Source organism: Metschnikowia bicuspidata, assembly GCF_001664035.1.
Source record: "Metschnikowia bicuspidata var. bicuspidata NRRL YB-4993 chromosome Unknown METBIscaffold_1, whole genome shotgun sequence".
Lineage (NCBI taxonomy): Eukaryota > Fungi > Ascomycota > Pichiomycetes > Serinales > Metschnikowiaceae > Metschnikowia > Metschnikowia bicuspidata.
In genome coordinates this window covers 2,688,806-2,709,244 of record NW_017387731.1, presented here as the reverse complement: position 1 = coordinate 2,709,244, position 20,439 = coordinate 2,688,806, and the positions used below count along the sequence as shown (strand labels likewise).

Here is a 20,439-nt window from a genome sequence, read left to right as displayed (position 1 = left end):
GTCATATATAACCCAGGAAATTGTCCTTTTCTTTCCAATTTGTAACATCGGCACTCCCCTGTTTTGGGACTCCAAACATAATATCTCTTTCACCGAAAGTCGGAGGATAGGGAAATGAGGTCCCCTCATGTGGAATGTTGCTATTGTTCAAGTTAGCCCATGGTGTGCCACCATAGGAGTCTGAAGGGTCATGTGCAACAGAATATCTTCGCGGCGCACCAGGGATTTTAAAATCAGCATCGGAATCAACTTTCAGCAATTCAAGCCGCCCCGTTTTTCTATCGAGTGAACAAATTAGAATCGTTCGGCTCTTCTCATTTGCTACTCTTTCTTTTTGATGAGTGGAAACAATCTCCGTTAGAAGTTCTCTGTCAACGCTAGGGGGCAAATCTCTTGAAATCGTATCAAGAATGGCGCTCACACTTTTGTGTATATCAATCTCCACCGTAAATAGGACGTAATTAAGCTGCAAGTTTAGCAAACAGGAGTCGGCGCAACCGGCAAAATCCCCAAGTTTGTTGCAAAGCTCGCTGTTCCACTTACGTATAAAGTTATTTTCCGTGGACCGAGAAAAATTTACTTGACGTGATTCTCCTGCAAAATTTCGTTCATAAGATTCGAAACTATTCTTTATTGCTCGGATTTGGGACAGACGAAGCAGGCTAAAGCTTTTCGTCAATAACCAACTCTCATCGATCAAATTTTTGCAGAATTCGAAAATAGCCTTTTGATGCTTTTTTGGTATTTCGGGTAGATTCTTTAAACAGTTAATTGAAAATTTGAGTCTGTTCAAGAAAAATGCCTCTGTGAGTTGTGTAAAGGGGTTGATCTTCAACCACTCGGCCATTTGTAGTCCTATGCGGGAATTGCTAGATCTTTGCGTCACGCTACCATCATCATTATCACCTTGTAAGAACCTCAAGTCTTGATCTTTGAAGTTTATCAAAGCACCGGTGAAAGGTATTCTGAAGTTGAAACGTTTTTTTTGTGAATCAGACAGCATTTTTGGAGATGCAATGGCGCAAAACAATACTTCCAAGAGGTCTCGAAGAAGTCTACCATCATTCATTCGGGTGTTGCCGATCAATATAGTCAAAAAAATCTTCAAATGAAATAGATTGCGGTTGTCGTTATCAGCTGCAGGTTGAAAGAAGCCATCCAACTGAGCGTCTCCGTGGCATACGTTTGTCATTGCCATTTCCAACACGTCATGGCCCGAAGGCAGTAAAGGATCGAAGCCAACAGAAAATTTCGACCCGCTTCGGAAGAGAGACGACAGTAGACCATTTAATATAAGAATTTTGTTAGCTCTTGACAATTCGCTCAAGAATATGGAATCACCATTTCTATGGTCGCGAAAGCTAGAGTACTTCTTGTTTTCCAGGCCAGCATTTGAACTAGACCTGGATTTCATCTTCTTCCTGGTGGAGCTGGTTTCAAGGGCGTATTTTCGTTTCATTCTCATATCGTGGAAAGCACCTTGTTCGGGGTCATCCACAACTATATTCTTTTGCCAGCGATTACGACTTTTCTGCCATAAAAGCACGTAGTTCATATCGTCTTCAATCGAATACGGGTCATTCTGTTGGCTGCGGTAGTGCGAAATAGGGAAAAGGCTGTTGTTCCAGATATGGTTGTCTGTGAACAATGGAGATGTCCCAAAAGCGGGATCATGTTCTTTGATAGACTGTAGAAATTTCTTCAACATCTTCTTAAGCGAGCTTGCCTTTTTGTTAAATGTAGCTGAAGGCAGAGACGTAGTCAACCGCCGGATGGCATTCTGACGTCGAAGGGGTACAGCCTCGGAAACCAGACCCGGGCCACCCGGCTGCATAGTGTTGTTATCATGATGCATGTCAATGAGAGTGTTTTCATTTCGAGTGTTTTGGCGGGCAGAGGATAAGAGAAGTCTGCGGGTAATGAATGGTAGCCTTGGCTGCACAGTAAAATCGGAGTTCCCTAAAGGCCTGTCTGTTACCTCTGGAAAACGGAAAGCATCACCTCTCAAGATCCCGGCAGCCGGAAAGCGTCGTCTGCCCATAAGTGACAAAAGTTCTCTCTCCTCTTCTATCAACTCACTGGGGATAGGAGAGTCATGGCTGTCAGACAGCCGATCTTCCTGGGCCGCAGCCAAAAAACTCGAAGATCTGGTCAAATTCATAGTTGGAAGCACTTCGTGGCGACGCCGAGATGCATCTAACTCAACCCTCTCATTAGTGTCTTGTTCCAAAGACAGATCATCGCTGGAACTCGAGCTTGAGTCCTCGGAATTGCTCTCTTGAGAAGACACAACTGGGTAACGAAGCATTCCCCCCACAGAGTCGAAATCCGAGGGAAAAGTGCCGGATAGTAAATTCATATCATCTACAATATCCAGTTCCCAAGAATGTGGTGCACGGAAATTGCGGGGCTGTTCCTGGTGTCGATGAAGGGCTGAAGATCTTCGACTGCTAGCCCAATCTGCAAATATTGGAAGGGGCATTTTCTTTTCTGGATTAGTCAGCGAAAAGAGGCTCCCAAAATTAGCGGGCACTGCGAAGAAGGGGGTATAAAAGAAGAAATAAGTTCTCTGCTTCGTGAGCAGATACTATTGGTCTGTTCGGGGCAAAGTGTTTCAACAATCCACACAAAATTATTGAGGAACGCGCTCAATTGCGGGGGAGCGGTAAACAGGGATTTAACAAAACACGATTGGCAAAGCGACTCCGAAGCAATAGCGGAGGGAAAATCAAAATGCACAAGCTCACCTAATCACTTGTGCCTGCTTCTCGAGACTTTTTTGTATGTTACAAGTGCGTGTTCTACTGGGCTGAATTCTCCCGATCAAATTAAGTAATATTAGTAGGCGCGCCTTTCTGCTTGCAATACGCTATTCCAGAGACACAAAAAACCTTATCATGAGTGTACACAGTTTTGATGCAGTTGATGAGTTCATGCCAATGCCCAGTATGTATCAAATTGGAACAATTCTGTTTTCTTCAGGCAGAACACTTCCGCCTCAGTTTTCATACAGGATGTGGGTAGTTATGTGTTCGAAAAGTGGCATATGATCTCCAGACATTCCAGATTGAGACCAGCAGGACATATCTTTACTCGTTTTCGCGCAAATGACCAGCGGCCAAGCAGATGAAGTAAGATTGTAACATTGGTTTGCGAATTGTCGATGCCAGTGCAGGGCCACAAACAAAGTCACAATATATGTAAGCCGTCTGTTTAGAACCATGAAGTTTATATATGTTCGTATCCATAATTTTTGTTGGTGTATTGAAGAATGTAGTCATCAGAGTATTGGATGTCACATCTCTGAGCACTGTGTTGGATATCTAGGATAGGACTTGAAACAATGTTTTTTTTTTGGCCTTCAGGAGCTCTACAATATCCAAAGATTGAACCCAGCTCACTGAACCTCTCCTAACTAGTCAAACTATACGGTCCCAATTTGTGACCTTTTTGACAAATGACCTGGAAACTGCCTTTCTGTTATTTCTATTCTTCCTGTTCTTCATATTAGGTGCACTATCTGTCGAAACTTTCGGAGTTGAAGCAACTACTGCACGAGAATTATCCTCAAAATTAAAGATTTAATATTCAATACGTAAACAGATGCGTGTTAAAAAGACACTCTGGGCCTTAATTAAGGAAGAGGGACGGCTCGTGTTTCGACACTAGGTACGTCACTGAGACATATTTGAAGAATTTATATAGTTTTATTCCTTTAATCAGATGTAACTCTGGCGATTTTTTTTTCTCACAGGTTGTTATTTTTCTGTTATCATCAAAATATGAGCAAGACTCACAACACTCGAATGTTTGGAGTTATGTGCAAGAAAAACATCTCATACACTTTCTTTGAAACCAGTAAATTGTGCCAGATATCATGAGGAATTGATCAAAAAAAAATCAAATGGTATGAGATGGTGTCGTCTGTAGCTTGAGTTTTGTCGAAACTTCGAACAAGGGGCTTTTATAATCGTTTTTCTTCACATGTATATGCAAGTAATTTATGCGTAGGACGCAAATTGTGGGACTCTAGATCCAGTACAAAATTCGAATATAAATATTAACTTCTTTCAGACCCAATCCCGCAGACATGGAAGCATAGATTGACCTGGAGACACATACCCACTGGTCATCCTTTGCATGTGAAAATATGAATAGGTATGAATCTAAATTTCGAGAAGAGTATGTCGTTCATATTCAATGATCATATTCAATGATCATATTCAATGATCATATTATATGATCAAAACACGTCAGCACATGACAATACTGCATGTTCATAATACATGGCCATACTAGTCTTTATCTCAGTTAAAGTTCATAGTTGTCTGCCTTTCTTTACACACGAATTTGGGACGGGAAGCGGTTCATTAATGGCTCTTTATATGAGAGTTGTAGTCACAATCTGAGTTAAACAAGCAGCCCTCTGTCGCTTACACTGTCATTTCTGAAACTCAGAATGATAAATTCAGTACCAAAAATTCATCAACAAAAGATATCTTGTAAATAGGCAAAATCATTATTAGACTTATACCCCATTGAACTTTTATTATTCTCAATTAAATCTTGTCAGACGTCCTGCCCGCTCCTTCAAAATACCGCTAAAATCAGGGATTTGCAAAATGAATACAAATCTCAACCAGAAACTTGTAGGATGGATGGTCGCTCAATTTCTTTGCTGCAAATTACTTCAGCAAGACTAAAACATTTGGTCTTGATAACGTGTTTGATGATATCTACGCAATCAGGAGTTATTTTTCCCCGCACAATACAAAAAGTGAGCTCGACAGAAAAAAGGGGCCCATTTTCAACAAAAATCATAGAGAGCTCATAATCAGACCCAAGTAAGCAAGTCCTGAATTAAACTGGGTTGCGCTGTTCTTTCTAGTGTGGCCCACCGAGCCTGAACTTCTATGCAGCGGCGACATCCCTGGCTATAGAGCTGCGCACTTCTTATTGTTAACCTCATGCAACAGCGTCTTCGTTACTAGAAATATTTAGACAAGACCGTAATTTCAGGGAAATGGCATGTGTCTTAAATAGTCTGACCCATGTTCGGTCAGTCTCAGCTCAACGTAATTTGTTTTGTTGTTTGATATTCTGTCCCTCCTCTGCCACCGGCGCGCTGGCTGTATTCGGAACTCTCGGTACCCAAAATGGACGTCACGTGGTGCCCCATCGCTCGATGGGCCTAGGCCCTTTGTGCCAGTTGCCAGCTGTGGCGCAGGCGAACAGGCTGGCTAAAAAGGCCGTATTTGGAGGATAGACGGAACTGAGGATTGATGCACGACACAAAATATTAGCTTTACCCAGAATTTTAGAGGCAATACGAAAGAATGGTAGTCTGCCATCTAAACTGGATTCTGCTGGTTAAACATACCAATCAATAGGGTATCCCATAGGTGCAACAGCACGGCTGTTGCGAAAACGGTTAGTTAAGCTCCAATATTAAATGGTTGTCTTTTTAATTACCATTTGAATACACACGTGTTTAGTTGATGAGACACTTTGATACTCTTAAACTTCTATCTTGAAGTGAATGCCTCAGCTCATAGAAATCTAGAGTCGACCGCCGCACCCTCAAACCCAAGACTATCGAAGTCCATGCAAGAGGTTGGAGGTATTAGGCCAAATGGAAAGATTCAGAGTGCCCAGCTACATGTAATCCGTAATATGAGAAAGGCACCAGGCATTGCTGTACCAAAAATGTACATCTACGCAACAGGTGGCCAATTTCCAGATGGAGTGCGGCATGTGCAGGTCACGGCTTACGCTTTTCAGTATCGAAATTTGTTTTCTTTTTTCGATCGTACCCTTCTTTGAACCCCAAAGCTTCTCATCGAAACCGGCAATACTTGGACGATCGAATCTGAATAATTTAACTGTTCTGAATATAAGGTTTCTTGTGCCGTGTATCCCTTGACAGATTCTGCCATATTATCGAAGCACGTACCCACTCGTTGTCATTTTCGAGTCAAACTTATAGACTGGGCACTATCACAACTGACATCTATACGACAAAAAGCTGAAATATTGGGGCATCACGCAATTCACAACTCGAATATTATTACAACAACCTGACTGTATACCTAACTTCTAAATTGTGTATCTCCGGGATATTCGCTTAAGACCCCCCTCCTTCTAAGCAGAGTTTACCAAAGACATGGACCAGCCACAGGAATCCATCTACGTCTGTATCAAACAGTTCAAAGCACGTTTGGGCGATGAGTTGTCACTTCGTGTGGGCGACAGAATTGAGATTTTAGCTGACGACTCGGAATATAACGATGGCTGGTATATGGGCCGCAACGCCGAATCCAAAGCCGTCGGTCTTTTCCCCAAGTCTTTCACAAAGGCCGAAGTCCCCCTCGATCCAAGCCAACCATCCCTTTTACGATCTCGTTCTCGCCGTGTGCTTACTGGAAGCAGTGCCGCGTCAGCATATAGTGCTTCAAAAGTGCCCTCTGTGCCTGCTCCTACTGAGCCTCCAAATGATAAACAAGATACAATCAGTGAATTGGACAAGGCTCTACAAGAACTCCTGACATCCTCGCTAGACCCACTTCTGTACCACAAAAAGGGCTCGCCTGTGTCTCATGTACGCACCGCAAGCAATCTGTCCATGACGCAAGACCTTAACCCTCTCAAGGTGAGCAGCTGGACGCCAAAGCAAGTATCTTCCTACTTTGCCATTGTGCTTGGCTTTGATATGAGTATAGCTGGAAAGTTTGCGCGCCATAAGATCACAGGGCAGATTCTCTTGCAGCTTGACTTGGCGCACTTGAAAGAGTTGGAAATCATTTCTTTTGGTACTCGTTTCGACATATTCAAAGAGATTGAAAAATTGAAGGAGATCTCATCGCGAGTAAACTCCCTGTCCCATAAACTCGCTTCCGGAGAGCTTCAAGAGTCTCATGTGTCCACGCGTCATATTGATGAGTCTGATGATCCTAAACTCACCGAAAAATCAATTGAGGGCAAAAGAATCCCAAAAACTGATCTGAAAGCTAATAAACGATACTCCACGCAATTGCTCCCCTCTGTTGACTTCGGAACCCCATCGCTTTACATCACCAGCGGCTCCGCCATAGACAAGCTATCAAGTGGTCTGGATAGTGCCGTCAAATCTCATCAACGCACTAGATCCCATTCTTTGGATAACCTTACATTTGATGAAGTCCTTCATAGTCCAAACACCACAACATTTTTGACCCCAAGAAAAGCGCCCAGACCTCCTTCTCAAAGCCCAATGGACTCTAGCTTTAAATTTGGGGGATCACCAACGCTACCACATCACAGTAGGACTATGAGTCCACGACCTCCCTCAGTGAGAGAGAAAACTAGCTCTCTTGGGCTTCTGCGTCCGGCTTCATCTATATATGACATTCCTGTGAGTGGTCACCACAGGAAAACTTCATCCGGTTTAGGAGCTCACAAAAGAGCCTCCTCGGTCTTTCTGTTTCTATCGAATAACATGGATGCGCCTGTTATTGATTCAGAAAAGTTTCAAAACCAAAAGCGTGCTTCCAAGTTTTTTCAAGATGGAGATTTAACGATTATCGGGGACGAACTAGATATTGAAGATGGCAGTATATCGCCGAAGAAAACAAAAGCAGGGCCTGTTGATGACCTAATACACTTGAAACCTGAGAATCCCCAGAGCAAATTGAAGAGCTTACGTTCTGTATCGACTCAAAATTTTAGGAACTTGACTGTACTGAAAAAACTGAAAACCTCAGCTTTCACCGAAGGAATACGAGAAATTAGCCCTGATGAAGCAATAAAATCTGCTAATTTTAGCGGGTGGATGGCAAAGAAATCTAGAAGCTCGTTAGGTTGGAGATCACGATATTTCACCCTTCATGGTACAAGATTATCATACTATACTTCATTGCGTGACCGGAAAGAGAAAGGCTTGATTGATATCACGGCACACAAGGTCCTACCAATTAGTACCGAGGGTGAGAGCACAAATCCAAATGACAAATATATTGCTCTCTACGCTTCGCTGACTGGATTTGGAAGGTACTGTTTCAAGCTTGTTCCTCCAGCTCCTGGGTTCAAAAAAGGGTTGACCTTCACCCAGCCAAAAACACACTATTTTGCCGTTGAGACACAGGATGAAATGCGGGGATGGTTGAAAGCCTTGATGACAGCTACTATTGATATTGATGACTCCGTTCCGGTTGTAAGTAGTTGCAACACACCCACAGTCACATTAGCTAAGGCTCAAGAATTGTTGACCAGAGCTCGTGAAGAGACCAAACTCATGGATGAAGAGCTAAGAGCAGGTGCGTTTGAGAGATTGAATGAAACAGGTGCTGATACCACGCCCTCTTTCTCACAAAACGACAGTGTATCGTCAGGAGAGCCTTCTCCCGTGATCGGTTCAATGGATGAAACTACGTTATCATCTAGCACCACAGCGATGGCCTCCAAACAAAAGCAACCCAAATTGACTCTAGATACGCAAGTGAAAAATACTCGCGCGCCTTCGACTCCTCAACCTTCTGTTGGTTCGGGTGGGTTTGCCTCTCCCTATCTTTTGGCATCCGGTATGTTGTCTCCGAAGCCAAACGAATCCAGTCCCAAATTTCAAAGAGCCTCCTCGGGTACAAGCACCCCGCAAGCATCTGTGACTGAACGAAGTATCTCTTATGGAAGTACGGAGGGCCTTGGAACCCCTAGGGGCTCTGCTGGAGGAGCTCGTGCAAAAGATGTAGAGTCAATTACAACTGCCGGATCGTCATTGTCAAAGACCATGGAAGAAAAGAAAAAAACCGCCAGCGATAAATTTGTGGCATACTCTAGCGATGGTTCGTTTCCTATAAAGTCTAAAAAGAAATGAACTCAATGTTGTATAGTTTATCTCACAACTTGTGCTCAAATGTTAACGAGGGTATGGGATCTGTGTGGCTGCGAAGATACAACTGATTTGCAGGTTAAATCTTATTTCACTGCAAGAGTTGATTACTAATTTGGTATGCCCATAATAAACAAATTTCATTTCACGTGTATTTTCTTTTCCGCAATCCAAATTGTCAGACAACAGTAGATATTGTTTGTTGTACACTTTCTTACAACAGATCGCGAGATCAAAATTCTGGTGCGCATCAACATTCACAGACGTTCACATCAACAACAGAATATTGCAGCCTGCTAGAATCAAACGACCGTTAGTTTCCTCAACAATCAACAACACTTTTCTGTGCTATCCCAAACTCCCACCTGGGGATCGGTGCATTGCTAAGACATCATAATTTGAACCTCTTGGTTCGGGGTCCAGTTGCCCAAATTTCACGGTCTTCCATTTACTCATATTCTCACAAACCAAACGAGTATTCGTCTCGCTAATTATCATGGACACTGACCCGTCATACATTGTGCAGCATCTTCGATCCATTGTGATCCACTCCCTTGATAGCTTCAATTTGAAAAATGCAGAGTTTGCTGCAGAACGGCTTGTGGCTATTGCCCCAGATGACCCAAATTCTATATACTTGTACGCTCTCACACTCTATCGTCAAGGAAAATACAAGACTGCTTTCAATAGAAGCAATGAGGGGCTTCAACATGGAATTAATCATTTGGGATGTGCTTACATATTTGCCCGACTGTGTTTGCACCTTCAGAAATACAAAGAGGGAATCTACAGGCTCGTGAATGTTGCTCACTTATACAACGAAAGCGCCCACAAATTTGATGAGAGCGACACGGTATTAGAAGAGCATAGTTTCACAAAACTTTCATCGTATAAGGGCCATCAAGGTGGCCTACCTACAATAAGTAGCTCGCTGCTTTCCCCCGGTTTCCACTTGCCTTCAGTCAGACACAACTACGAGTTTTCACGCTCGATATATCCGGAGTCTTCAGCGATATACCACTTGTTGGGCGATCTTTATAAAGCTCTGGGTGATAGCAAAAACAGCATATTGAATTACCAGCAGGCTCTCCGCTTCAATGCGTTTGACTTTGAAGCATTTCAAGAATTGTCGAAGTTAGGTGCGGAGTTGTCTGTGAAGTCTTTGTACAAGTTTCCTTCCCATATCAAGCATGGTGCTCAAGACAATGTACCAAAATACTCTGCGTCAAATTCCAGCTTTTTCCCGAGAAACGGTTACTCCGACACTAAGTATTCAGAAAAGCCAGATGGTTCAGGTGTGCCCAACCCGTTCTCCACGACGCCTCGTCAGAATAATACAGTCCTGGAAATTTCAACTCCACAGATTAATACCACGACTATTCCAGACGCTCCAATGCGTCGCACGCATGGTCAAGAAGAGCACACACAAACAGGCCTCCTTGTTCCGGTTTCAAAACTTGGAGAACGAAAGACGCCAACTGCGGCAAATAAACCCTTCCCATACATGAAGCGAAAACCTGAATTGACTGTCTCAGAAGGAGCTAGGGGCTCGAAAAGATCTGCATCACTGGGGCTTCTTGCACCTTCAAATTCTTATCGTACAGCCCCGCTGAAAGACGTTGAGGTGGCAGATGCATACCTACGTCAGCTTTATTGCATTTTTGCTAAACTGTTCAAGTCTTTTCTGAAATACGACTGTTACAAGGCTATACGTGTTCTAGAAACTCTTCCAGAAAACGAGCAAAACACCCCATGGGTTCTTTCCATGCTCGGAAGGCTCCATTATGAGATTGTTAATTACAAACAGTCCAAGAAGTATTTTGTGGCATTGCGGCAACAAGACCGCACGCGTTTGGAAGACATGGAGTATTATTCCACCCTTCTTTGGCATCTACACAAAAAAGTCGAACTCACGTATTTGGCTAATGAACTCCACGACATAGATGAAAATCTGGCCATCACCTGGTGTGTCATGGGAAACCTTTTCTCTCTCACCAGAGAAGCAGATGAAGCAATCAGATGCTTTAACAAGTCATTAGCAATTGACCCAAAGTTCACTTACGCGTATACCTTAAGAGGCCATGAATATTTCAGCAACGACAACTACGAGAAGGCGCTTGAGTGCTTTCGATATAGTATTCTTCTAGACGCTCGGCATTACAATGCCTTCTATGGCATAGGCATGGTCTACATCAACTTGGGAGAATATCAAAAGGCAGATTACCACTTTAAGAAAGCAGTTGCTATCAATCCGATCAACATAATCTTGATATGTTGTGTCGGAATGGTGTTAGAAAAACTAGGCAAAAAAACACTCGCCCTACGTCAATACGAATTGGCGAATAAGTTACAACCTTTAAGTGCATTACCGATATTCAAAAAAGCACAATTGCTTTTTGCGATGCAGCAGTTTCCCCAAGCACTTGAACAATTCGAGATCGTTAAAGAACTTGCTCCAAATGAGGCATCTGTTCATTTTCTTCTTGGGCAGTTATACAATCTTCAAAAGGATAAGTTTCTGGCGATCAGAGAATTTACGATCGCATTGAATTTGGATCCCAAAGGAAATTACTTGATCCGTGAAGCGATGGAAACTCTTAAAGATTGATAGTGAGAGGTTGGCATGTCATTGAGATAAGAACTGTACCTAGATAATATCACTTATTACCATGTCGTGCTTCCGTAGGTGCTTTACTATTCTTGAAACTCTAAGCCATTTCAAACCCTTTAGATTCGAGTGACAGAAGTAACAAGTCGCTGAACTGTAAAAAAAATTCAACTTATGCTCATCAGGTCATGTGTCTTCCAATAAACAAAAATAGATGAGAGCGGCATCTGATACCGTCACGTCAATTATTTACGCGAACCTCGCGCGGCGTCCTGTCCATTTTGAAGGCTTTTCCTAGGTTTCTCCTGTCTGAGGATCGTCTTCTTTACGAACTCCGAAATGCTCTTCCTTACCGTGATTTTGTTTTTCCTCACTTTTCTGCTGGCGTTTGATTTATTTGCTCCCAAAAAATATGCTCGTGGTGAAAAAGTAAGCCTATTATTCAACAAGATCGAGAGTGACCACACTCAGTTACCATACCGATACCATGACTTACCTTTTGTATGCTACGATAAAACACAAAAAGCCAAGACTTTGCTGTTGGGAGAAGTTTTGAAAGGAGACAGATTTTGGGAATCGATCTATGACCTTCGTTTTGGTGTTGACCAGCCGTGTACACATCTTTGTAATATGTACACTTCTCTGAATGGAGTCGCAAGAGCTGATCATTTGATCAGAAATGGATACGTGGTTCATTGGAGCCTTGATGGCTTACCAGGAGCAACCACTTTCACCAGTGCAAACCGTGGATCCAAGTACTATGCCGCGGGATTCCCGTTGGGCTTTGTCAGTGGAGAGACTGCTTACTTGTACAATCATGTGACAATTGTTGTGCGTTATCACAGAGAAAAGTCAGGGCTCAATGCAATTGTTGGATTTGAAATCTACCCGAAAAGTGTCAATGGAAACGAATGCCCTACCTCTTCAAAGAACTACAAAAATTTGCCTCTCACGGTGATGAAAGACGAGTTTGGAAAACCAGTGACTCAAAAGTTTCACATCCCATATACCTATTCCGTTTATTGGAGAGAAGATAACTCGGTCACTTACAACAGCAGATGGGACTTGTACTATGACAATGAAACCACCGCAACGAGTAGTCAGATTCACATGCTCTCCTTGGTTAATTCAGTGGTTCTTCCTGTCTTGTATCGATGATCGTTGCGGTTGTGTTGATCAAGCTATTGAAGTCAGATTTGCAATCAGAAACCACAATTCCAATTGCGTATACAGACATTCTGGGGCTGCTGATTAGCTCGGGCCTGTGGAAAAACTTAGTTCATGAGGTTATGGGTCCACCATCACAGGTGGCTTTCTTGAGCACCTTGTGTGCGAGTGGTATTCAGTGCCTTGTCGCGATGCTTAGTGTCGTTATCATCTTCACAATCAATAATAAGTTAAGCCTTGGACTGGGGCCTACTTCCAACACTTTTTTTAACAACCATCAAGGAGCATTTTTCTCTTGCTCAATTGTGATTCTTCTAGCTTCAGGATTTGTATCTGCTTCTCTTGGTATCATTTTTCACAAACTCTTGTCCAATGATCTGCCGAACACTGTATACACCTCATCGAAGACCCGTGTATTATCTTGTGCATTTGCCGGCATGTTCCCTTTTACTATTTTTTCAGCTGTCATGGTCATCAACCTATTCGTGTGGGCAAAAGAGTCTTCGAATGCCCTTCCCTTTGGCACAATTGTCATACTACTCTTGCTATTTGGTATAATTGAGCTTCCGCTTGGTATACTAGGAGGCGCTTTAGGAAACAGGCACGAATTCAGTACAGACTCAATATTTGTTAAATCGTACGTGCAAAGCCTGGAAAAACATGTTGTTTGCCGTCGTTCTATCGTTATGAGCCCTATATCCAGTATTTTGGCATTTGGGCTAATACCATTTGGCATAGTATACGTTGACCTCTTGTTCATCTTCAATTCCGTGTGGCTCGAAAAGACGACGTTTTACTATAAGTATGGCTTCCTTCTTTTGACTATCCTACTTCTCTCGGTGGTTGTTGCGGAATCTGCGATTGTTGCAACTTACATCTCCTTGACTGTCTACAATAACCCCAAATGGCAGTGGCTATGCTTCCGAGTAAGTTCGAGTATCGGATGGTATATCTTCGGATATTCGATATACTACTTCATTTACAACTTGCAGATGAGTGACCTAGTCAGCATCATAATTTATTTTTCCTACATGGCGCTTGTGTCGGCTGCTGTTGGGGTGAGCTGTGGCGCCGTTGGAGTCACGACTGCTTTGTTTTTCATCCGAAAAATCTATGGCGCGGTGAAAAGAGACTGAGACGCTTCTATAATACGTATATCTAATATGCAACAATAATGGAAATAAACGGGTTATTTGAGCTCTTTTTATTGTTTTTGATATGTTGGTAATCCAAACCGAAGACAGAGTCCTCAATTTCGGTAGTGAGATGGAATATACGGATAATGAATTCAGTAAGCTTAGTCCAAAGAAGCAGCACCAGTGATGATATCGACCAACTCGTTGGTAATGACGGCTTGTCTGGTTCTGTTGTACAAAATGGAGTTGGCAGTGATCATGTCACCAGCATTCTTGGAAGCATTGTCCATAGCGTTTCTTCTGGCAGACACCTCAGAAGCGTAGCCTTCAGCTTGAGCGGTCAAGAGAGAGTTGGCCAAAGAGAACTCAGCCACCGTCTCAGGGGTCTCCTCGTTCTCCAACTCGTACTTGCTCAAACCTGGAGCCTTCTCAATGGCTTCAGCAGCGAAAACAGAGAACTTGGATGGCTCGAAAGAGACACCAGAAACAAACTTGTTGTACAAGATCTCAGTGTTCTCGTACTTGCCCAAGGTGGCGATCTCATCGGCAATCAAGGAGACCTCGTGGAAAGTTGGCTCGGCCTTACCGACACCGCTGAAAGCCATCTTCAACTTGTCAGCGTGTGTTCTGTTCAATTGCACCTTGGCCTTCTCGCCAATGGTGATGACGTCGACGTTGCCGTTCAACTCCCCGATTCTCTTTCTAGCAGACTTGGAGATTTGCGTGTGGATAGAGCCACACAAACCCTTGTCGGAGGAAACAACAATCAACAAAGTCTTGTCGGAATGGTTCTCTTCAGGCTCGGCATTTTTGAAGAACTCCGTGTCCGACTCGTTGAACACTCTGGAGGCCTGCATGGCTCTCTGGGCCTTATTCAATCTGGTGGAAGCAACAATCTTCATGGTCTTAGTGATCTTCTCGATGTTCTTAATCGACTTAAGACGCATCTCGATTTCTCTCAAAGTGGCATAGTTTCTATGGTGTTAGTATGGGAATTACGTTACGATGCCAGATTTTCGGCCACTTTGACGGAGATCTTCTCAAAAATAGCGAAATAATTTTAAGTCACATTATTCGGTGGCATTGGTATGTGGGATCGTTTAAAACTTCGCTCAGTCAAAGTGAGACTCGAGAGGAAATGACATTTGATTTTTGTAAGAAGCTCAGAGTGGCCATTATATAAGACATACCTTGCACCAGCACGGGCAACTTGAGCAGCGGCACCTAAACGAAACATCTTGTTGTGTGTTGTTGGCTATTGAATGGAGAGAAGTTGTGAGAAACCTGAAGGGTTTTTCGGAGCGTAGTGGTCGTTCGGTACCCGAGGCAAGGATACGATATGATTGGCCGCGGCGCGGAAACGCGCACGTGACTAGAGTCACCTGAACACTGGTGGGTCAGAAACTTAACAAAATCAACTTCTTCCAATATTTGCAGAATGTTTTATTTGCATAATGTGATCAGCCGGTGCGCTAGATGATTTGCGTCCAGTTGTTTTTCGTTGCGCTATCACCAGTATATAATCCACAGCTTGCGGCCATACGCTTCCGAACTGCAGACGATCTACTGTGTTTATTCACAGGAAGAAGAGTCTACCTTTTATTGAGAAATACGAGTGTGAATTGGTCTTTATAGTGTATTACTTGAAATGATTCGAATCTCTTTGATGAACTTCTCTCTACGTTCCTCGAATGTGTATTTTATTTGCGTTTACTTGTAGATCGCTTTGTTCCATGTTTGATTCTAATTTCGCAAAAATGACCAATGCATTCCTCAAATTACATAATTTCAAAATCAAAGTTTTCTATGACCATTCTGTTTCTGAAGTAGGTCTATGTCTACCTAACAACTTTAAACCGAATAAGAAGAGCTCGAATCAACTTGGAGCAATGACAGAAATAGTTCTCTTCAATTTGAGAAATAAATACTTGGCCCTCAAACTGCTCCCATATTGCTTGCATTTCATAGACTTTGATCCTCCATAGTTCAAGATACTTTGAATGGGAAGACAAAATAATGAAAGTGAGTCAGAACATGATCCGTATTTTCTGTACAAGAAATCTGAACAGCCACATATCCTCATGCAATACACAACACTGAACAGTCCGCTTGAGATTGCCTTCTTTTGTGATACAGGCTCACATGAAAGATTCAGATGATAGCCACGAGTTGCAATTACATGTGTATTTATCATATAGTTGTATATTGTTGCTTACGTAGCGATGCAGTCCTGGTCAGCTCTGATGAAGAAGGCCAGCCGAATGTTATAAAAATAGGGTCTAGTGTACAGTTATTGCGATGGGTCATTCTTTTGGTAACCCAAGTAGCCCTGCAATCGGTAGGTCTCAAGCATCTTCAAGTATTTCAAAATCAATGGTCTGCAGTTTTGCTGGGCATCAATACCATGATACACCTTGCACTTACCCAAGGCTTCGTGCGCGATCTTCAACTCTTCACTCCTGATCCACTGCTCCTTCATCATGGAAGTCCTGGCCTTTTGAACCTGAGAAAGATCCTCATAGTCGATGTCATCAAATGAGACCAATTCTGCTCTCTTGTGGTTTTCGTAGGAGGCTGTAAGTTAGTACGCGGATCTAAGTATGAGTTCCTTCAAGCTCATGGCAGTTAGTATGGGTTCGCTAGACATACTCATTGTTCGGTCGCTGTTAGGATCTGGTCTGTTCGTTACGAAAAGGTGAGATTTTACTGGCTCCCTCGATAGGTGTGTGCACGACTCGCGCCCGGGGTCGGTACCTCAAAACTACCACGTACGGTATATTGCTAGAGGAGCCGAGTGAAAAAGATCATTTGGCACTAAATATTCCCAAACCCAGCGAGAAAATTGATATTTTCAAGGAACGCATAAGGAATATCCCTGAAGAGAGATTGTCGTGGCTCTGGACAGCCACTCTTAACAAAAGCATGTGCATGTTTCTTCGTATTCCTTCAAATTGCACTTTATCCTATGGCATTCATCCCCACAGACCTGTGCACCTCAGCATACACCTTTCCTAGACATCATATACAAGCTAACTGAGCTCCCCCCCCCCCCAAGAAGTTGTGACAACCACCTCTGATCATGGCGCTGCCGACCATGCTAACTTTCAATGGCTCATATATAGCCTATGCACATTCAGTTCTCGCATATTCGGCATTTTTGATAGCCTTAGCCGTTGGTTGCTGGCTCCATTACTACAAGATTGTCCAGAATTCGTCTTACGGGTACCCCGACGAATGGTTTCCTAGCGTATCTGCCGCTATTGGCGATAGGTATCCTGAAAGGTCGCTCTTCCAGGTGCTTATAGCATGCACTTCTGGACCACGGTTTATGTTGATTTTCCTTAATTTCATGATCTCACTCGAAGCCTCCAAACCAGTCACCAGTTATATTCTTCTAGTGTCTGGGATACTCAGGACATTTACTTGCGGAGGCTGGGTCTACGTGACTTCAACCGATGACCATGACTGGCACGACATTTCGATGATCGGCTACATTTTCTTGACCATTCCGTGGACGCTCACTGTTTCAAGTTTAAGTCCAAAAGATTCGACCATACGCACTGGAAGGGCCGTCACTGCGATGGCCTTTTTTGGTACACTTGTGCCTTTGGTCTACTGGTTTATACAACACAAGGTCCACGTAAGACCAGGCGCCTATTCTATTTACGCCTATTTTGAATGGCTGTTAATTTTACTTGATGTCGGTTTCGATACTTGGTCAATTCTTGAATTCAAGAATATACAGATTTCGCTCACTTCGACCGGCCTAAGGGTCCAACAAAGCCAAATGCCCAAAGAGAAAGAGGTTTCAGTGAAGGAAAAAGCATATCCATCATTTTCGGATGACTTCACGTTTCTTGAGTTCATTTTGAACACAGTCAATTCGTTCATGTTTTGGACTGTGCTTACTTCACTTCTCGTGTGCGTTTGGTACTTTCCACTCTGGCACATGGGCATATCTGGTTACGAGGCGGTGATAACAGTGATGTTCATCGCCCCATTAGTGACATTGATTCCTCCATTTGGCTCACTTTTTAAGTCCTATCCTCAGATTGCCAAGACCTTGACCGTTATTCTCGGCCTTGGCTCCTTCAAATTTGAGATTCCCGAGCAGAGGCTCTCTCTTATAACAGCAGGTACCGGGTTTGGAGTCATCGCATTGGTTTCAGATTTAGACACATTTTCAGTTTCACCGAAAAAGTATTCTTCGCTTTGGATCTCGTTATTAATTGGCTTGATGGGAACCTCAGTTGCCAAATTCTCTTCTTTCTCGAACAACCCAGCTTGGCCGATCATGAATAGCGAGAATGGGGGATACAATGAACACTTTATCCTTGTGGGATTGATCTCAGCTTTACTTTCACGTTTCTCCGAAGAGAAGAAGCAAGTAATTGAGAGGAAAGGAGGTTCTATTATTTTAGCCTCCCTTGGACTTGGCGCATATCTCTTTTGCCTCCAGGCATACTTGAGTGACTCCTCCACTCTTATTTACTGGAATTGGGAAGGGTATCCAGTTCGTGGTCCCACTCCATTATCCGGGGCCTTGTTGTATTTTGCAGCTTTCGCAGGGGGGATAATTGCATCCATAAGGATGAACCCAAACGCCTTTCAGTCGCCTATATACACGCTTTCCTCTTTTGGATTTGCATACGTCTTATATGCGTACAACGGGTGGATTGGTTTTACAGGGTCATTAGGTCTTTGTTTTTACATCGCATCTATCGGTCCGTTAATTGGTCAAGCTACAATGGGCTACAACACTGCCTTGCTTTTCTTTTGCTCCTTTTTTACTAGTATTGTCATATCCTTGGCAAGTATTTGGATTGTGGCTTATGCATTTGTTCCAGGTGGGCCCTTGCTTCGCGAGAGAACAGACTTAGTACTCTCTACATCTGTTGGCTTTCTTTCCTTTGGGGTACTCAATTTCAGGCTTCGTGAGAATGCGTCGAATATCACAAGGCTAGAAATCAGAGGCTCCAAGATCCTTGGCCAAGCTATGAAAGTACTCAGTGTTTTGCTTGTCATGTCTGTGGCAATTTTGGTGAAGCGCTATCCAAGTACGCCTTTCATTCCATATAACTCCAGCTCCAAGTCGTTTACAACGGGAATCTGGTGTGTGCACTTTGGTTTGGACAATGATATGTGGTCAAGTGAAACCCGCATGAGAGATCTCCTTCGTGAAGCCGAGGTGGATATTGTTGGTTTGCTTGAGACTGACACAGAACGTTTGATTGGAGGCAACAGAGACTTCACTCAAAAGATCGCGCATGATCTAGGCATGTATGTTGACTATGGCCCAGGACCAAACAAGCATACATGGGGCGCTGCCTTGTTATCTAAATTCCCGATAATTGAGTCATCGCATCATCTTCTTCCATCGCCAGTGGGGGAACTTGCCCCAGCCATTCTCGCGACATTAGACATTTACGGGGAATTGGTGGATGTTGTTGTGTTCCACTCGGGTCAGGAGGAAGATGTCGAAGATCGTCGCCTACAAAGTTTAGGCGTGGAGGAGATTATGGCCAACTCCACACGACCCCTCATCCTATTGAGTTACTTGGTGACCGAGCCTCTTACCGGTAATTATAATACTTACGTGAGTCACAAGTCAAGGGTTTATGATATTGACAGCACCGATTGGGATCGCTGGTGTGAATATATCTTATTCCGAGAACTCAAAAAAGTCGCCTACGCAAGAATATCGCGCTCCACGATTACCGACACTGAATTGCAGATCGCCAAGTTCAAATTCTTGACCGACGAACAAAAGGCTTTGGGGGAGGAATTCATATATGGAAATCATTTCGTTGATGAGGACCAAGTTGATTCTGAACTAAGAATGCCTGGTCTTTTCAAGGGCGATGGTGTGCGCGGACACCGTTATCATGTTTTTGATGCCCCGCGTTATTTTGCCGATACAACAGAGCAGATTTAGCACTTACTGCAACTAAAATTCACGAACGATATGAATATCACAACTGTAAGCAATTAAGCCTAACTGAGAAGTCATCGCTCGAATAAAAAGAAAGTTTTATAATAAAGGGTCCTGATTTTTTTTTTTTTCATTTAAGCACCAATACTCATGTCGAGCGCGCACCTGACGTCAAAAATATTTTTCGTCGCAGAAGACACTCGCTTCAGTACCCTTTACCCATAAGAAGCAATGAATCAGTTTCTTAGCACAGCGAACAAGGTGATTTTTGGTCAGCGACCAGCAGTTAGTCTTCTCATACAAACAAGAAATAAAACAAAGACATGTAAGGCTATGGCCAAGAGATTTATCAAAACCGGGAGCGGCTACAAGAGAAAGCAAGCAGGAAGAAACCACGGTAACGGAAATTTCAGTGCTCACTCTATCAGACACCTAGATTCGTATGTTGCTGTTACTAACAAGGGTTTGCATTTGAAAAAGTTGAAAAAGGCTATGGGATTCTAAGTTTTGTTCTCTTTTGAACTATGCGAAGTTGATTTCGAGACAGACAACAGATCAAATCACAACGAAATGAAAATGACAAGAGGAAGAATTGTTCAGCCTGAAAAATAGCACATTCATTAAAAACGGGGACAATGATGTTTCAGACCATTATGGTCGGTCAAAATTGCTTGGCCTATGTACATACAAATCAAATATCTGGTTCATTGAAAATGTATTATTTGAAAACTAT

General features: G+C 43.1%; 8 protein-coding genes across 8 annotated transcripts; 5 read left to right on the top strand and 3 right to left on the bottom strand.

Annotated features, from left to right (window-relative positions):
* Window position 1: 1 nt before the first annotated feature.
* On the bottom strand, window positions 2-2,482 carry METBIDRAFT_9833 (uncharacterized protein; the record flags this gene model as incomplete). Its single annotated transcript, XM_018859468.1, has 1 exon — window positions 2-2,482. The coding sequence occupies one exon, from the start codon at window positions 2,480-2,482 to the stop codon at window positions 2-4; it is 2,481 nt and encodes an 826-aa protein (XP_018714066.1).
* Window positions 2,483-6,163: 3,681 nt separating this feature from the next.
* Window positions 6,164-9,045, top strand: BOI2 (Boi2p; the record flags this gene model as incomplete). Its single annotated transcript, XM_018858345.1, has 2 exons — window positions 6,164-6,939; window positions 7,117-9,045. 2 exons carry the CDS (start codon window positions 6,164-6,166, stop codon window positions 8,846-8,848), a joined length of 2,508 nt encoding a protein of 835 aa, XP_018714065.1. The 3' UTR covers window positions 8,849-9,045.
* Window positions 9,046-9,123: 78 nt separating this feature from the next.
* CDC27 (anaphase promoting complex subunit) lies at window positions 9,124-11,581 on the top strand. The gene has a single exon (XM_018855534.1). The coding sequence runs from the start codon at window positions 9,360-9,362 to the stop codon at window positions 11,469-11,471; it is 2,112 nt and encodes a 703-aa protein (XP_018714064.1). The 5' UTR covers window positions 9,124-9,359; the 3' UTR covers window positions 11,472-11,581.
* Window positions 11,582-11,810: 229 nt separating this feature from the next.
* METBIDRAFT_76571 (uncharacterized protein) lies at window positions 11,811-13,774 on the top strand (the record flags this gene model as incomplete). Its single annotated transcript, XM_018858554.1, has 2 exons — window positions 11,811-12,605; window positions 12,653-13,774. 2 exons carry the CDS (start codon window positions 11,811-11,813, stop codon window positions 13,772-13,774), a joined length of 1,917 nt encoding a protein of 638 aa, XP_018714063.1.
* Window positions 13,478-14,996, bottom strand: ATP3 (F1F0 ATP synthase subunit gamma). Its single transcript, XM_018858284.1, has 2 exons — window positions 14,965-14,996; window positions 13,478-14,749 (listed from the first exon to the last, which is right to left on the bottom strand). The coding sequence occupies exon 2, from the start codon at window positions 14,719-14,721 to the stop codon at window positions 13,936-13,938; it is 786 nt and encodes a 261-aa protein (XP_018714062.1). The 5' UTR covers window positions 14,722-14,749; window positions 14,965-14,996; the 3' UTR covers window positions 13,478-13,935.
* A 1,068-nt stretch (window positions 14,997-16,064) lies between these two features.
* On the bottom strand, window positions 16,065-16,346 carry METBIDRAFT_36868 (uncharacterized protein; the record flags this gene model as incomplete). Its single annotated transcript, XM_018856790.1, has 1 exon — window positions 16,065-16,346. A coding segment is annotated over one exon (282 nt), but the record flags the coding sequence as incomplete, so codon positions are not given.
* Window positions 16,347-16,580: 234 nt separating this feature from the next.
* Window positions 16,581-19,846, top strand: CWH43 (Cwh43p). The gene has a single exon (XM_018855533.1). The coding sequence runs from the start codon at window positions 16,854-16,856 to the stop codon at window positions 19,707-19,709; it is 2,856 nt and encodes a 951-aa protein (XP_018714060.1). The 5' UTR covers window positions 16,581-16,853; the 3' UTR covers window positions 19,710-19,846.
* A 91-nt stretch (window positions 19,847-19,937) lies between these two features.
* METBIDRAFT_36097 (uncharacterized protein) lies at window positions 19,938-20,210 on the top strand (the record flags this gene model as incomplete). Its single annotated transcript, XM_018856688.1, has 1 exon — window positions 19,938-20,210. One exon carries the CDS (start codon window positions 19,938-19,940, stop codon window positions 20,208-20,210), a length of 273 nt encoding a protein of 90 aa, XP_018714059.1.
* Window positions 20,211-20,439: the final 229 nt, after the last annotated feature.

What these genes read in the sequence shown, in the direction of transcription:
- CWH43 (XM_018855533.1), top strand. Translation starts at nt 16,854, where the DNA reads ATGGCGCTGCCGACCATGCTAACTTTCAATGGCTCATATATAGCCTAT.
- ATP3 (XM_018858284.1), bottom strand. Translation starts at nt 14,721, where the DNA reads ATGCGTCTTAAGTCGATTAAGAACATCGAGAAGATCACTAAGACCATG.
- CDC27 (XM_018855534.1), top strand. Translation starts at nt 9,360, where the DNA reads ATGGACACTGACCCGTCATACATTGTGCAGCATCTTCGATCCATTGTG.